At 52.0% G+C, this 12,430-nt stretch overlaps 3 protein-coding genes across 3 annotated transcripts; 2 read left to right on the plus strand and 1 right to left on the minus strand.

Annotated features, from left to right (window-relative positions):
* HSPB2 (heat shock protein family B (small) member 2) lies at nucleotides 1-1,777 on the minus strand. Its single transcript, XM_054395716.1, has 2 exons — nucleotides 1,684-1,777; nucleotides 1-452 (listed from the first exon to the last, which is right to left on the minus strand). Exons 1-2 carry the CDS (start codon nucleotides 1,775-1,777, stop codon nucleotides 1-3), a joined length of 546 nt encoding a protein of 181 aa, XP_054251691.1.
* A 1,408-nt stretch (nucleotides 1,778-3,185) lies between these two features.
* On the plus strand, nucleotides 3,186-6,617 carry CRYAB (crystallin alpha B). The gene is made up of 3 exons (XM_054395668.1): nucleotides 3,186-3,383; nucleotides 4,783-4,905; nucleotides 6,357-6,617. The coding sequence occupies exons 1-3, from the start codon at nucleotides 3,186-3,188 to the stop codon at nucleotides 6,558-6,560; spliced, it is 525 nt and encodes a 174-aa protein (XP_054251643.1). The 3' UTR covers nucleotides 6,561-6,617.
* A 1,767-nt stretch (nucleotides 6,618-8,384) lies between these two features.
* Nucleotides 8,385-11,868, plus strand: FDXACB1 (ferredoxin-fold anticodon binding domain containing 1). Its single transcript, XM_054395562.1, has 5 exons — nucleotides 8,385-8,553; nucleotides 9,246-9,402; nucleotides 9,548-9,751; nucleotides 9,893-10,051; nucleotides 10,695-11,868. Exons 1-5 carry the CDS (start codon nucleotides 8,385-8,387, stop codon nucleotides 11,866-11,868), a joined length of 1,863 nt encoding a protein of 620 aa, XP_054251537.1.
* The last annotated feature ends 562 nt before the right edge of the window (nucleotides 11,869-12,430 follow it).

The raw sequence follows: 12,430 nt of genomic DNA on the forward strand, positions 1-12,430 counted from the left end.
TTAGGATTCTTCCTTCCCTTTTCCTCCCTCAGACTGTTCTTCCTTCCCCACTGGCCGCTCCTCTTGGGTTATCTTCACCTCGTTGACTCTGGCCTTCACCTCCTTCCCTGTCCGGGGAGCCACGATGCTCAGGATGCCGTCGTGGGACAGGGTGGCCTTGACCCGCAGGGGGTCGACGTCCAGCGGGAGGATGTAGGTCCTGGTGAACTCTCTGGAGATGAAGCCGTGGCGGTCAGCCTTCTGCGGGTGCTGCCCCACCACCTCCAGCAGGTTGTCGACAGTGCGGACGCTGAGCTCGTCGGGCAGGAAGTGGCAGACGTCCAGGAACACCTGGAAGCGGTGGTGGTTGAGGCTGACCTCCGAGGTGCCTCGATCCAGCTGCTTGTTGATCCGAGGCCGGATGTAGTAGCCGTGGTACAGCGCAGGGGCTAGAATCTCACAGGGGGACACACCTGCAAGGGAGGCTCAGTGAGGACTGCAGGGGGAGTCTGGAGTCTGGAGAAGAGAAGGCTGAGAGGGGATTTAAGAAATGTTTATAAATATCTGAGGGCTGGGGGTCAAGAGGGAGGGGACAGGCTGTGCTCAGTTGTACCCTATGATAGAACAAGGGGTAATGGATAGAAACTACAGCACAGGAGGTTCCACCTCAGCATGAGGAGGAACTTCTTGACTGTGAGGGCCCCAGAGCCCTGGAGCAGGCTGCGCAGAGAGGTTGTGGAGTCTCCTTCTCTGGAGACTTTCCAGCCCCATCTGGATGTGTTCCTGTGTGACCTGTGTGGGATTCTATGGTCCTGCTCTGGCAGGAGTGTTAGACTGGATGATCTCCATAGGACCCTTCCAACCCCTAACACCCTATGATCCTATGATCTCCGGTTGGAAAAAGGGTGCAGCAGATATGGGATGGTGACAGGAGGAGGCTGGGACCTGGCAAACACCTTGGTTCTCCACCACATCAGCACAATAGGGCTGGAGTCTCTTGTGGTTCCTACTTTTGTGTCTCTAAAACACAGGTAGAGGTAGATGCCTGCCAGCCACTGCTTCCCACCACACAGCCAACAGCTGCCAGCAAGCCAAGGGCTGGCATCCAGCTCTTGCATGGCTGCTGGGTGGACAGAGAGAGACTGGTAGATGCAGTGGGTGCTCTGCAGTGCAAAACCCACAGCCAGGGATGGGCACGGAAAATGCTGATGGTGAAGAAACTGCCTGGAGGAACTAAAGACCTTTTGTGTGCCATTGTCCAGGGGGCTTTCCTTGGAGCTTTTTGCATTTTCACGCTGTTGTGCTGGTGCTGAATGGTTCTGCTGCTGCCCACATTCCTTCCCCTCTGCCAGCCACTGCCTGGCTTTGTGCTGAACACCCCAGCTCAGCTTTTCTCCACAGCCCCTGGCTGCAACAACTCCCCACTCCCACAGCATTTTGCTCCATGTTTGCACAGCATATGCATGAATGCCAGACCACTGGAGGGACAGGGCAGACAGCAGTGGGCATGGATGGAGGGGGCGGACCTGAAGAGAGAGACTGCCTATTCCCTGCATATTCCCCCCTGGTTTGACCTGGCCTCAAAATTCCTTAGCCCCTGCTTCCCTAGCCTGCTCTGGAGCTCAGTCTGCCCAGGGGAACTCTACCAGCCCTCCTGCCCCAGAGGAGAGAAAAGTCCTGAGAGGATCTCACCTCCTTTCTTACCTTCTCCAAAGTTCTGGTCATAGATCTTGCTGGGGTTGGCAAACTCATACTCCAAACTCATGGGGTAGGCGTGGGGCACAGTCCGTGCAGCCATGGCGTGTCTGGGAAAGAGACCTTCCAAGCACTCCCTGCCTCTGAGAGTGAAGGCTGCAGATTGCAAAGTTTTAATTGGGCAGATTGCACAGGGAGGAGTGTGTGATAAAAAGATGGACCAAAAATAGCCACGGGCCCAGGCCCCAGGACGCCTCGCTCGGGTGATGAGGGAAGCTTCTCGCTGCATTCCAGCAGGCAGTGCAGCCACTGCAGTCAGGGGCACCTCGGGAAGAGCCTGAACCTCCTCCCAGCCTCTGAGATCCTCTCCTTGAGCAGGGGGGGCAGGAGGCAAAGGGGCAAGCACAGAGCAAATTCTGCTCCCTGTCCTTGCAGACAAGCTGATGGGAAGAAGGTCAGACCCTTCTGTGAGGGGCTGGTGAGCTGGGAGTAAGAATGATCTGCCTCTGAGCCAGGAGTTGCACTGAACCTGGGAGCTCAAAGAGGCAGAAACTGGCTCTGGCTCTCTGAGAACAGTTGCTGGGCTGAACCCATTCTCATGATTTAGGCTCACAGGCGAGGCAGAAATGAAAATAAATGTGGGAATTAAGGCCTATTAGGAGCATAATGATAGGAAATCAGCTTCCTGCAGGGGCACAGCAGACAGGAGAAGCTTGCATCCATCCCTGTGTGTCACAGTGCAGCTCCATGCAGGCTGTTGGCTGCTTTATCTCCGCTGGTGGAATCCTCTGAGGTCACAGAACGTCAGGCTCCTGTGCTCTCTCTCCACAAAGTGGTTTCTGCAGTGAGTAAAGGACCAGAGGTGCTGGGCTGAAGCCCTGTGGAGAAAGCCACCCTCCATCTGCACACAGCCCAGTGGGCGTGCACCAAGACACTGGGGCTTGCTGGGCTGCAGGGAGCTGCACTGCCAGGGGCACCTCAGCAAAGACCTCCTGAGAGCTCTTCCTGCTCTCTGGCTAAAACTGGCCTGTGGCTTCCTTTGTTAAGAAGAGGCAGAGCTCTTCCCAGACTGGTGGGTGATATGGGGAGCTGAAGCCTTGGTGCTGGCGGTGAGAACAACAGCCCCTTGTCATTTTCCCTGTGAGCCAAAGATAGGAGCTGCATTGATCCTGCTGGCACCCAAAGCAGCTGGCAACATCCGCCAAGCCTGCCTGGGACTCTGCAGATAAACAGCACGTGGGCAGCAGGGCACTTTGGCTGCTGCCCCATTAGGCTCCTTTTCTTCTTCTCCCCTTCCCCCTCCTCCTCAGCAGTCTGTTCAAATCCCCCAGACAGCTACTGGGCATTGCCGAAGGGACCAGCCCAGGAGTGGGACAATAAAATCCCTGACACCACTGTTCAAGAGGCCTGGGAGGGGGGAAGGCCAGGCCAGCTGCACGGGTATAAAGCTGCCTGGCGCCCCTGGCACAGCACTGCAGCAGTGGCTTGCCAGGCTCCTCCAGAGCACTCCCATGGATATCACCATTCACAACCCCCTCATCCGCAGACCCTTCCTGTCTTGGTTGGCACCGAGTCGCATCTTTGACCAGATTTTTGGAGAGCATCTGCAAGAGTCAGAGCTGCTCCCTGCTTCCCCCAGCCTCAGCCCCTTCCTGATGAGATCCCCCATCCTTCGGATGCCCAGCTGGCTAGAGACAGGACTCTCTGAGGTAACATTCCCTTCTTCATGCTCTTCCCTGCTGCTGGGGGCACAGCCTGATGGGGCTGGAGCTGGAGACCTGTGAGAGCTGAGAGCTTGGAAGCTGCTTGGAGGTGGTTTTTAGGAAAAGGCTGGGGAAGAGGCTGCTGTGCTTGTGCCTCTGCTCCACTGCAGCAGGCAAGAACCTCTGCATGATCAGTCGAGTGAGGGCAAGTATGGCCATGGTGTTGGGAGCAGAGGCAAACTGAGCTGAGTGCGTGTGGCAAATGGCTGGGAGAGCTGAGGAGAGAAAGGAGGAAGCCTGATTTCCCTGACTGCTGGGCAAAGATCTCTCCTGAGAAGTAAACAGCACAGGAGTAGTGGGCAGGGGTAGCCAGATCCAGATCCTCATGTCAGGCAGTGTGGGAACTCCTGGTTGCTGGGGGGGGGAGGGTCAACTGTCTTGCTTGCAAGTAACTTGTAGAGCTATTCTAAGGAAAAAAAAAAAAAAAAGAGCAAAGTAATTTTTTTTTTCCAGTATTTGCACGATATTTCCCTTGGTTTAGTGATCAGAGCCTGGCTCTCCACTAAAGCAGCCACAATAAGCACAGATAACATCTGGAGATCCCAGTGAAGAAATCTTCATCAGTAATCTAGGAGGATGAAAAGGAAGCACTTAGACTCCCAGATCAAACTGTGAAAACCAGCCTAGAGCTGGCACAGAGGCTGCCTCCACATCCCAGAGTAAATCTCCAGGAGGCTCTGACCATGGATGCAGCAGGAAGACAGAGCCAGCCAGCTCATGGAGTCCCACCAACACATCCAAGACAGGCAAAAAAAGTAAACCCAATCTTAGGAAGCAGCAAAAAGCAGCATTTGCTAGAGGTGATAGAGTGCAGGGAAGGAGGTGAGATTAGCAGCAGGTGCCTCAGAAGTCCTGCTGCTCAGGTAAGAGCTGGGAGCAGTGAAGCAGTGCTGCTCTCAGTGACATGTTCAGTAGTTTGCTTACTAATGAGGAGAGGTGCAGGGGAAAGCCTGGAAGCCTGCAGCTGAGCTTTGGGGTTTCTTTTGCTTGAAAGGCTTTGTAAAACACAGCCACAGAAACTGCAATCCTCCAGACATTCTGTAAAGAGAACTGGATGCAAACCCTGCATGACCACTAAAAAGTCAGAGCTCACAAATTCAGATTAAGAGAATCTCTTCCTCACTCCCAAGGAGAACATTTCTCCCATGGAATTAAGAGATTTTAGATACTGCAGTGATGGATGTTAACATAATAGGGCAGCAAGAGACAAAGCCAGGCAGAGCAGAATCCCAGGAGAAACTGAAGAGCAGGCAGTGTGTGTGTGGATTGCAGCTTGAGCCCTGAAATGCTCTCTCTGGGAGCCTATTCAAGCTCAACCCCTCACCTGCTCTTCCTTCTTTTGCAGATGCGGCTGGAGAAGGACAAATTTTCTGTGAATCTCGATGTGAAGCATTTCTCCCCTGAGGAGCTCAAAGTGAAGGTGCTTGGGGACATGATAGAAATCCATGGGAAACACGAGGAGCGCCAGGTACTGCTGCTTTAACTGCTAGAGTCCCTGGGGAAACGAGGAGGCTGCAAACCAATCCCCTCCTGTGCTCATCTCAAATGCTTCTACTGCTTTGTTATCAACCAGTCCTCAGGGAAGATGCTCTGTTGCAACCCCCAACCCACCCTGCCTCTGCCCCCAGCTGAAGCCAGACTGGGTAGCAACAGGGTGGAGATTTATCGCTGATGTTACATCAACTGAGGACTGAGCTGGGAAAATCACCTTTGAAATAGGCATTTCTGGGGCTCCCTCTTTCTGAGATGAGGCCAGAAGTTCAGGGAGGCATTCAAAAAGCTGTCAATGAACTGCAATGCTTCGACCAGATCATGAATCAGAGCATTGCCCTCACCTCTTACCATGAAGCTACTTCCTTACCATGAGCCTCCATGAGGCTCATCTATCAGTTTGTAATTCTTAAAGGTTGTGTTTCTGCTGTCAGTCATCCCACCGCTTGCTGGCTCTGGAGACCTGTGGGGCAACTGGGCAGACAGAAGTCAGAAACCCTGTCCAAAGCCTGTCCCCATCTCCCAGCCCCACCTCCACCCTCTCCTATTTGCCAGAAGGAAGCAAATCTGCATGTTCCAGTAGCTCTGTCACTGGAATTGTCAGCTCTGAGGGCTTCTAGGAGCACAGATCTGTCAGTCAGGAAAAACAGCATTACTTGTGGCTGTTGGGAGCCTGTAATCCTGACACAGCTTCTGCAAATAGTTTTGGTCTGGTTTGGTTTTGGTTAAGAAAATAACCAAGCACTGTAGCAGAGGTCAGCTCACTGTTAGCAGAACTCTGGAGGCTCTCAGGAACAGGCCTGGCTGGCATCAGATGTTGCATCTTAGAAATGGCTTTACAAGGGCTTGTAGTGCTGGGATGAGAGGAATGGATTGAAGCTTGAGGAAGGCAGATTTAGACTGGAGATTGAGACTGGAGATGAGGAAGAAATTTTTGACAGTGAGGGTGGGGAGACACTGGAACAGGTTGCACAGGGAGGTTGTGGATGTCCCCTCCCTGGAGGTGTTCAAGGTCAGGCTGGATGAGACCTTGAGCAACCTGAGCTGGTGGGAGGTGTCCCTGCCCATGGCAGGGGGTTGGAACTGCATGATCTGTAGGGACCCTTCCAACCCAACCCACTCCATGAATCTACAAATCTCTGAACACCAGCACACCACTGTGCAGTGAAGCCAGGCTCTGGCTGGCACAAGAGCTGGAACATAGAGTCCCCCTGTAAAGAGGATGCCTGCAGGCACCAGCAGCCAGGAAAGGGCAGAGTCTCACTTTGCCCCATCCTGGCTCTTTAATAAGGGCATCTCATAATCCAAACTCCTAACTCTGCGAGCAGTTTTCATTTGAGCGCTGGAGCTTCCCAGTCTCCCAGGGTTTTAAAGGGAACTGAGCGAAGAGCTCTACTCAGGGCTGTCCCTTCTCTTCTCCCTTTGAAGGATGAGCACGGCTTTATTGCCAGGGAGTTCAACAGGAAATACAGGATCCCAGATGACGTGGACCCTCTGACCATAACCTCATCGCTCTCCCTGGATGGTGTCCTGACTGTGAGTGCCCCAAGGAAACAAAGCGACCTCCCGGAGCGCACCATCCCCATCACCCGCGAGGAGAAGCCTGCCATCGCCGGAGCCCAAAGGAAGTAGCTGCTACTTAAAGTCACCCTGAGGGGAGGGAGCCATTCCAGGGCACTTTTCGTCAGATGCCAGCCACACTGAATGGCTTCTCTTATTATTTATGCTGAGTAAGTTCACTAACAAATAAAACATGAATAAGCAATCTGCATTTCTTTTTGTTGTTTGAGTGCTGAGGACCAAGGGAATTGTTTGGTTAAGAAAGATGAAGAAGGTTGTTGTGCAAGGAAACATTCTTGGTATCATTCTTGCTTACAGCTGGCATGGTAGGTGTGTCCAGGGCAGCTCCAGGTGTGTCCAGGGCAGCTCCAGGTGTGTCCAGGGCAGTTTGTTGTCTTGCTCAGAAACACTTTGTTAGTTTCACTTCCCTCCTCTAATGTTTTGCAAACATCTAATTGCATGAGCCTTTCCCTTCGTTGTTGCCAGAGGATTTCAGAGTGTCTCACAAGCAACACAAAAAGCTTCTCCAGTGGAGGTTAGGCTGGCAAAACAACTTCATGATAATCAAAACCATTCGAAGTCTGGGGATTAACAACTGAATGGAAGACATCTGTATCTTAAATCTGTAGAGTGACTCATGTCATGGAGAAGCATCCAAGGGCTGCAACCAGTTCAGAGCAGGTGCAGATGGAAACTTTGGTTGGTCATTTTGCTTGAAGGATATCCTTGTAGTGCTGCTAGGAGCTCCTGCTTCTCTGAAGGCACAGGCTGCAGATTGTCCCAGCCTCTGTTGCTTTTCTTGCATCCTTCTTGGTCCTTCCCTGAGTGCTGGACACAAGCAAAGAAAATGCTGCTGTGCTTAATGTTGTGAGGCTGAACAAAGGAGGTTCCAGCTCAGGGTGTTGGCCCAGAAACCATTGAGGTTCTCGTTCAAATCCTAAAAGAATAAACCCCCAAAAGCCTTGAAGAACTAAGTTCAAAATAGAGAGTATATCCAGATAGCACAGCTGAGGGAAGTGTTTTCTATAGAGCAGGATTTTTAACAAACTCAGGAGCAAAATATTGGCATTTTGAGTGAAATAGGATGAGGTTAGCTAGGCAAGAACACTTGAAATGCAAAATACCACTCCCTGAACGACCTGAAATACCTGTTCTGGGGTGGCACATGAGCACAACTCAACAACGAGAAAATGACAGAAACCAATTCTGTCATCTCTAAGCACAAATGTCGTTCAGAAGCTCCTCTTAGCTGCACTCCAAATCCAGCAGACTAGGCTTCAGTTCTGTGTACCTCCTTTTTATCCCCCGATGCCGTCCCTCGTTGTAATCTGAAGAGTATTTTGTTTCAAAGCTGTGAGTGTACTGGGGGGAAAAAAAAAAAAAGAAAAACTTACATTTAGCATGGCTAAATATAAGTAAAAAAGGCTAACGTTTTATATATCCAGGGCTGGAGCAGCTCTGCTAGGAGGACAGGCTGAGGGAGCTGGGGTTGTTCAGCCTGGAAAAAAGACGACTCCAGGGGGGAATCTTAGAGCTGCCTTGCAATAGCTGAGCTTGCCTCGTGCCATTTTAAACCGTCCGTTGTGTGACTGTGAGGTACTGCCCTTGCCCTGTGCAGCAGCTGAGGCCACACAAACAGCAATCCCGAGCCTGCCGCCGCTCGTCAGTTTCCGCTCCTGCCCTCGCCGCGGCCGCGGGCAGCTCCCTGCGCAGGGCGCAGAGGCTCCCTGAGAGGAGCGGCTGCCGGCAAACTCCAGGGCGGACAGAAGGGAGGAAGCCGCTCCCGCAGCCGGCTCAAGGGAACCTCCCGGCCGCCACCGAGAGGCGCTGAGGCTGGCAGCAGAGCTCTCCGACCGGCGGAGACGTCATGAAGCAGCGCCCGCACCTTCCGCGCCGATGGCGGCGGTGCGCCGAGTCCTGCTGCTCGGGGAGGGCAACTTCTCCTTCGCGGCGTCCCTCTGCGGGGCCGCGGGGACCTGCGTGCTGGCCACTTGCTACGAGAGCGAAGAGGAGGTGTCCGGGCGGGGGGGAGCCGCGGAGAACATCCGCCGGCTGCGGGAAGCAGGTAGGTCCTGGCGGCTGGGCTCCGCCGGCCGTTGGGGAGCGAAGCAGGGCGGTAGTGGGGACCCCCGGGCACGGCGACCTCGGTCCGGAGGCTGGGACGGGGAGAGGGGCGGCGTGGCTGGTACTCGGCCATTAGCTGTAAGCGTTCTGAAGGAAGGCTCCGCAGCTGCTTGCCTCCGTTAAACCGGGGACCTGGCACTGCGGTGCCTCCGTGGGACTTGCCTGGCCACTTTAGAGCCCTTCACCACCCCAAGCATCTCGGAGGAATGGGAACCGTTCAAGAGGCTAAATCAGCTATTAACAGCCCAGGGAGGTCGTGGATGCCACCTCCCTGTGTTCGAGACCAGGTTGCATGAGGTCTTGAGCAACCTGGGTTGGTGGGAGGTGTCCCTGCCCATGGCCCGGGGGTTGGAACTGCACGGTCTTTAAGGTCCCATCCAACCCAAAACATTCCAAGATTCCAAATACCCCAAAATCTAATCAGACTGAAATGGCCCTGAAACAAACGGCCAGGTAGCTAAAGCCTCTGCAAGAGAGTAGAGGAAGCTTTCTGGTGTTGCATGGTGCCCTGGAGTGGGAAGATGCCTGCTTCTTTGATATGCTTAAAAACAGACTAGAGGACTTTAACTGCTACCTTGGCTTAAAATGTTCTGCAACAAGAAACATTAAAAGTCTTGATTTTCCCTTCTGAAGGAGCAGAAGTTTTGTTTTCTGTGGACTGCACCAAGCTGAAGGAGTATTTTTTGCCAGAGAAAAGGGAATTTGATTGTATTTATTTCAATTTCCCTCACTGTGGGAGGAAGGCTGGGGTCGTGAAGAACAGAGAGCTGCTTGCACGCTTCTTCCGTAGGTGAGTAAAGCAGAAGTGGTTCTGTGCTAACTGGCTGCAGGACACAAGTTTCTTGCTGTGCTACAGGTGATTTTTCTGGCATTATAAAATTTCTGGGTGTGCTAGCAGGATTCTTTTTTGTTGTTGGTGGTGGTGGTCCTTCCAGCTCTGCAGAAGTGCTGACAGAGGAAGGAGAAGTCCATGTGGCTCTTTGCAATGGACAAGGTGGGACACCTGCTGATCAGCCAAGGAGGGAATGGCACAACAGCTGGCAAGTAGTGGCTGCGGCAGCAGGAGCTGGATTTATCCTGAGTAATGTTCATCCTTTTGAAGCAGAAACTATCCATGGATATCAGTGTACAGGCTACAGGTAACCATCATGAGGCAAAACTACAGAGTTGATATTCACACCCCTGTCCTTTTTTTGGGGGCCCCAGAGTTCAAGTGAGGTCTTAAGTAATGTTTTCTTGTGAAATATTAAATCAATGACTTTGCTTTTGTGTATTGGCAGGAGCCAAGATAAATCTTTCTGTGTCAAGGGTGCTTTGAACCACATCTTCACACGAAGCACACCACTGCCGTGTTTCGAGCCTGTGAGCTGTGAGCTGGAGCTGGAGAGAAGAAAAGTTTCTTTTCAAGTACCCCAAGTACTTGTGGATAAAATTAATAGGTAAGTTTGAATCTGCTTTTTAGTGTCCTCTGGAAGAAAGTCAGGAGCTGCCTTGGTGTCTGCTAATTCCACAACACTAAGGCTAGTTAGGATAAAAACTGGTGAGCTTTTAGATTAACTGCTGCATAGTTTGGAGACTATCCAGGGCTAGAATAATTTGATCCATTTCTGCAGTTTGGTGATGCCTTTGCTGAGTAAAACATAGTGATGCTGACTGTTAAATCCCATTCCTTTTTTACCAGCAAAAGTACACTTCACAGAATCACAGAATGGTAGGGGTTGGAAGGGACCTCTGAAGATCATCAAGTCCAACCTTCCTACCAGAGCAGCATCACCTAAAGCAGATCACATAGGAACATGTCCAGGTGGGACTTGAAAGTCTCCTGAGATGGAGACCTCTTTGGGCAGCCTGCTCCAGTGCTCTGCAAGTTAAATCATGATTGCAGCCTGCAGACAAATGCTGTCCTGAAGCCTCTGCAACACCTTGGAGAAGAGCCTTGGCTTCTTCAGGTAGTTCCTAGAAACTGGCTTCATGTCAGAGACCTCTTTGGCTAAACTGCTGCACTCCAGTGGTGATCACAGGAAGGCACTGCAATGAAATCTGTCCAGTGGTGTCTGTAATTTGCACTTTTGTTTTTCACAGGGGTTTCCTGGAGCTAAATTCAAATCATCCAGTACGGACAATAAAGGAGAAGCTCACAGCAGAGCTCAGCGAAGCCTTTCCACTAGAGGACATTGACTGCTGCCTTTCTCTGCTCCATCAAGGTCACTTCAATGGTGTTTGTCCCTCAAATGTCTTTTGGATCACTCTTAGCCCAGAGGAGACTCCAAGCACTGAAGAAATGCCTAATGGACTGGCAAATGCAGTTTTATCTTCCCGTGTTGATTTTTGCAGGGACAGAGATAAGAATGGCTGGGTGAAGGTACAAGAGGGACACCACACTTCAAAGCAGTATTGTCTTAGACCTTCCCTTCTACCTTATGCTCAGGCAATAATTCAAAGAGGAGCCTTTCCACCAGGGACACTTCATGTCCTTTCTGGCCCTGTTTTCCGGCAGTGTCTTATCACTCCTTACTCCATGCCTGTTTTTCATGAGATGGTTTTTGTGTGTGCAGTTAACAGAGGTACAGAGAACAGCTGTATCCAGATGTTGGTGAAGAACATTAAATCAAGCATACAAGCTCTTCACCAGACTCTTCCCAGCTTTAAACTGAAGATCAGTCTGGAGGAAGCAACAAGCTTTGAAACAGCTGAGCTGAAGGACTTTGCTGCTTTTGAATCTCAGCTTAGTAAAACTGAGTACCTCATTTGTATGGAGGTAGAAACTTCGGGCTCCTGTGTGGGAGTTATAAGAACAGATCATTATCAGCTAGTAAGCAGTGAGCTGGTTGTTGTCTTTGCTTCATTGAACCTTGACCTCCTAGCCATGCTGCTGTGTGGAATAGCTGACTGGAGAATGCTCTGGACATCAGACACACGGTTCCTCCATCAGTTTCCTAGAGGAGAGTTAAGGCTTTTCAAGAGCTTTTCTTTGTATCCACCTTCCTATGTGCATGACGTCAGCTTTTGGCTTCCCGATGGGGAGCAGTTTGATGAAGTCGCTTTTCACACCATTGCCAGGCAGGTGTCAGGTGAAATGGTTGTGTCCATCCAGTTACTGGACAGCTTCCAGCAGCCAGGGACCGGTCGGAAGAGCCTCTGCTACAGGCTGACCTTCCAGTCCTGTGACAAAGCCCTGAGCTGCCAGGAGGTGGCAGAGATGCAGCTGCTGCTGCGGGAGGAAATAAAGCAGCGCCTGGCTGTCACCGTGCGCTAGAGCCTTGGGTGTTGTCCCCAGGCGCTTGGTGCTGAGCTGGGAGATGTGGTCCTCATCTCGGGGGAGATAACTCCGTGTTCTGGCAGTGCCTCTTGCACAGGCAGGGTGGACTTGGGAGTGCCTGCACAGGTTCTAAACGTGGAAACTCTCTGTTAGTGAAGAGCAAGCCCCTTCCTGCTCTGTGTGTGATGAAACCTCATGTTGGGAAGTGGAGCTTTTGCCAGGGCCTGAGACTGGACCTGATCTGGGAGACTGGACCTGATCTTCTTGCTGCTTCCAGTTCACCTTGGGTTTTGGGTTTTTGCCCAGTGCCCTCAGTGGTGCCACTTGTACCCATGACACTGAGAGAAGGAGGCTGTATTTCCCAAGAGCTGGGCACAGTCTGTGCACAGGGAAGGGTCAGGGTCCAAGGGAGCTCCAGCTCACACCCTCCTTCCAGGGTTGGCAGTCGTGGGCAGGCAAAGGAGCAAGGCGGCAAAAGGCCAACAACAGCAAAACCAAAGACCAAGCCCTGCTTACAGGGAGGTCACCCAGCACAAAGCCAAACAGGGCACCCTAAAGG

The sequence above is a fragment of the Indicator indicator genome, chromosome 34 (genome assembly GCF_027791375.1).
Source record: "Indicator indicator isolate 239-I01 chromosome 34, UM_Iind_1.1, whole genome shotgun sequence".
Taxonomy (NCBI): Eukaryota; Metazoa; Chordata; class Aves; order Piciformes; family Indicatoridae; genus Indicator; species Indicator indicator.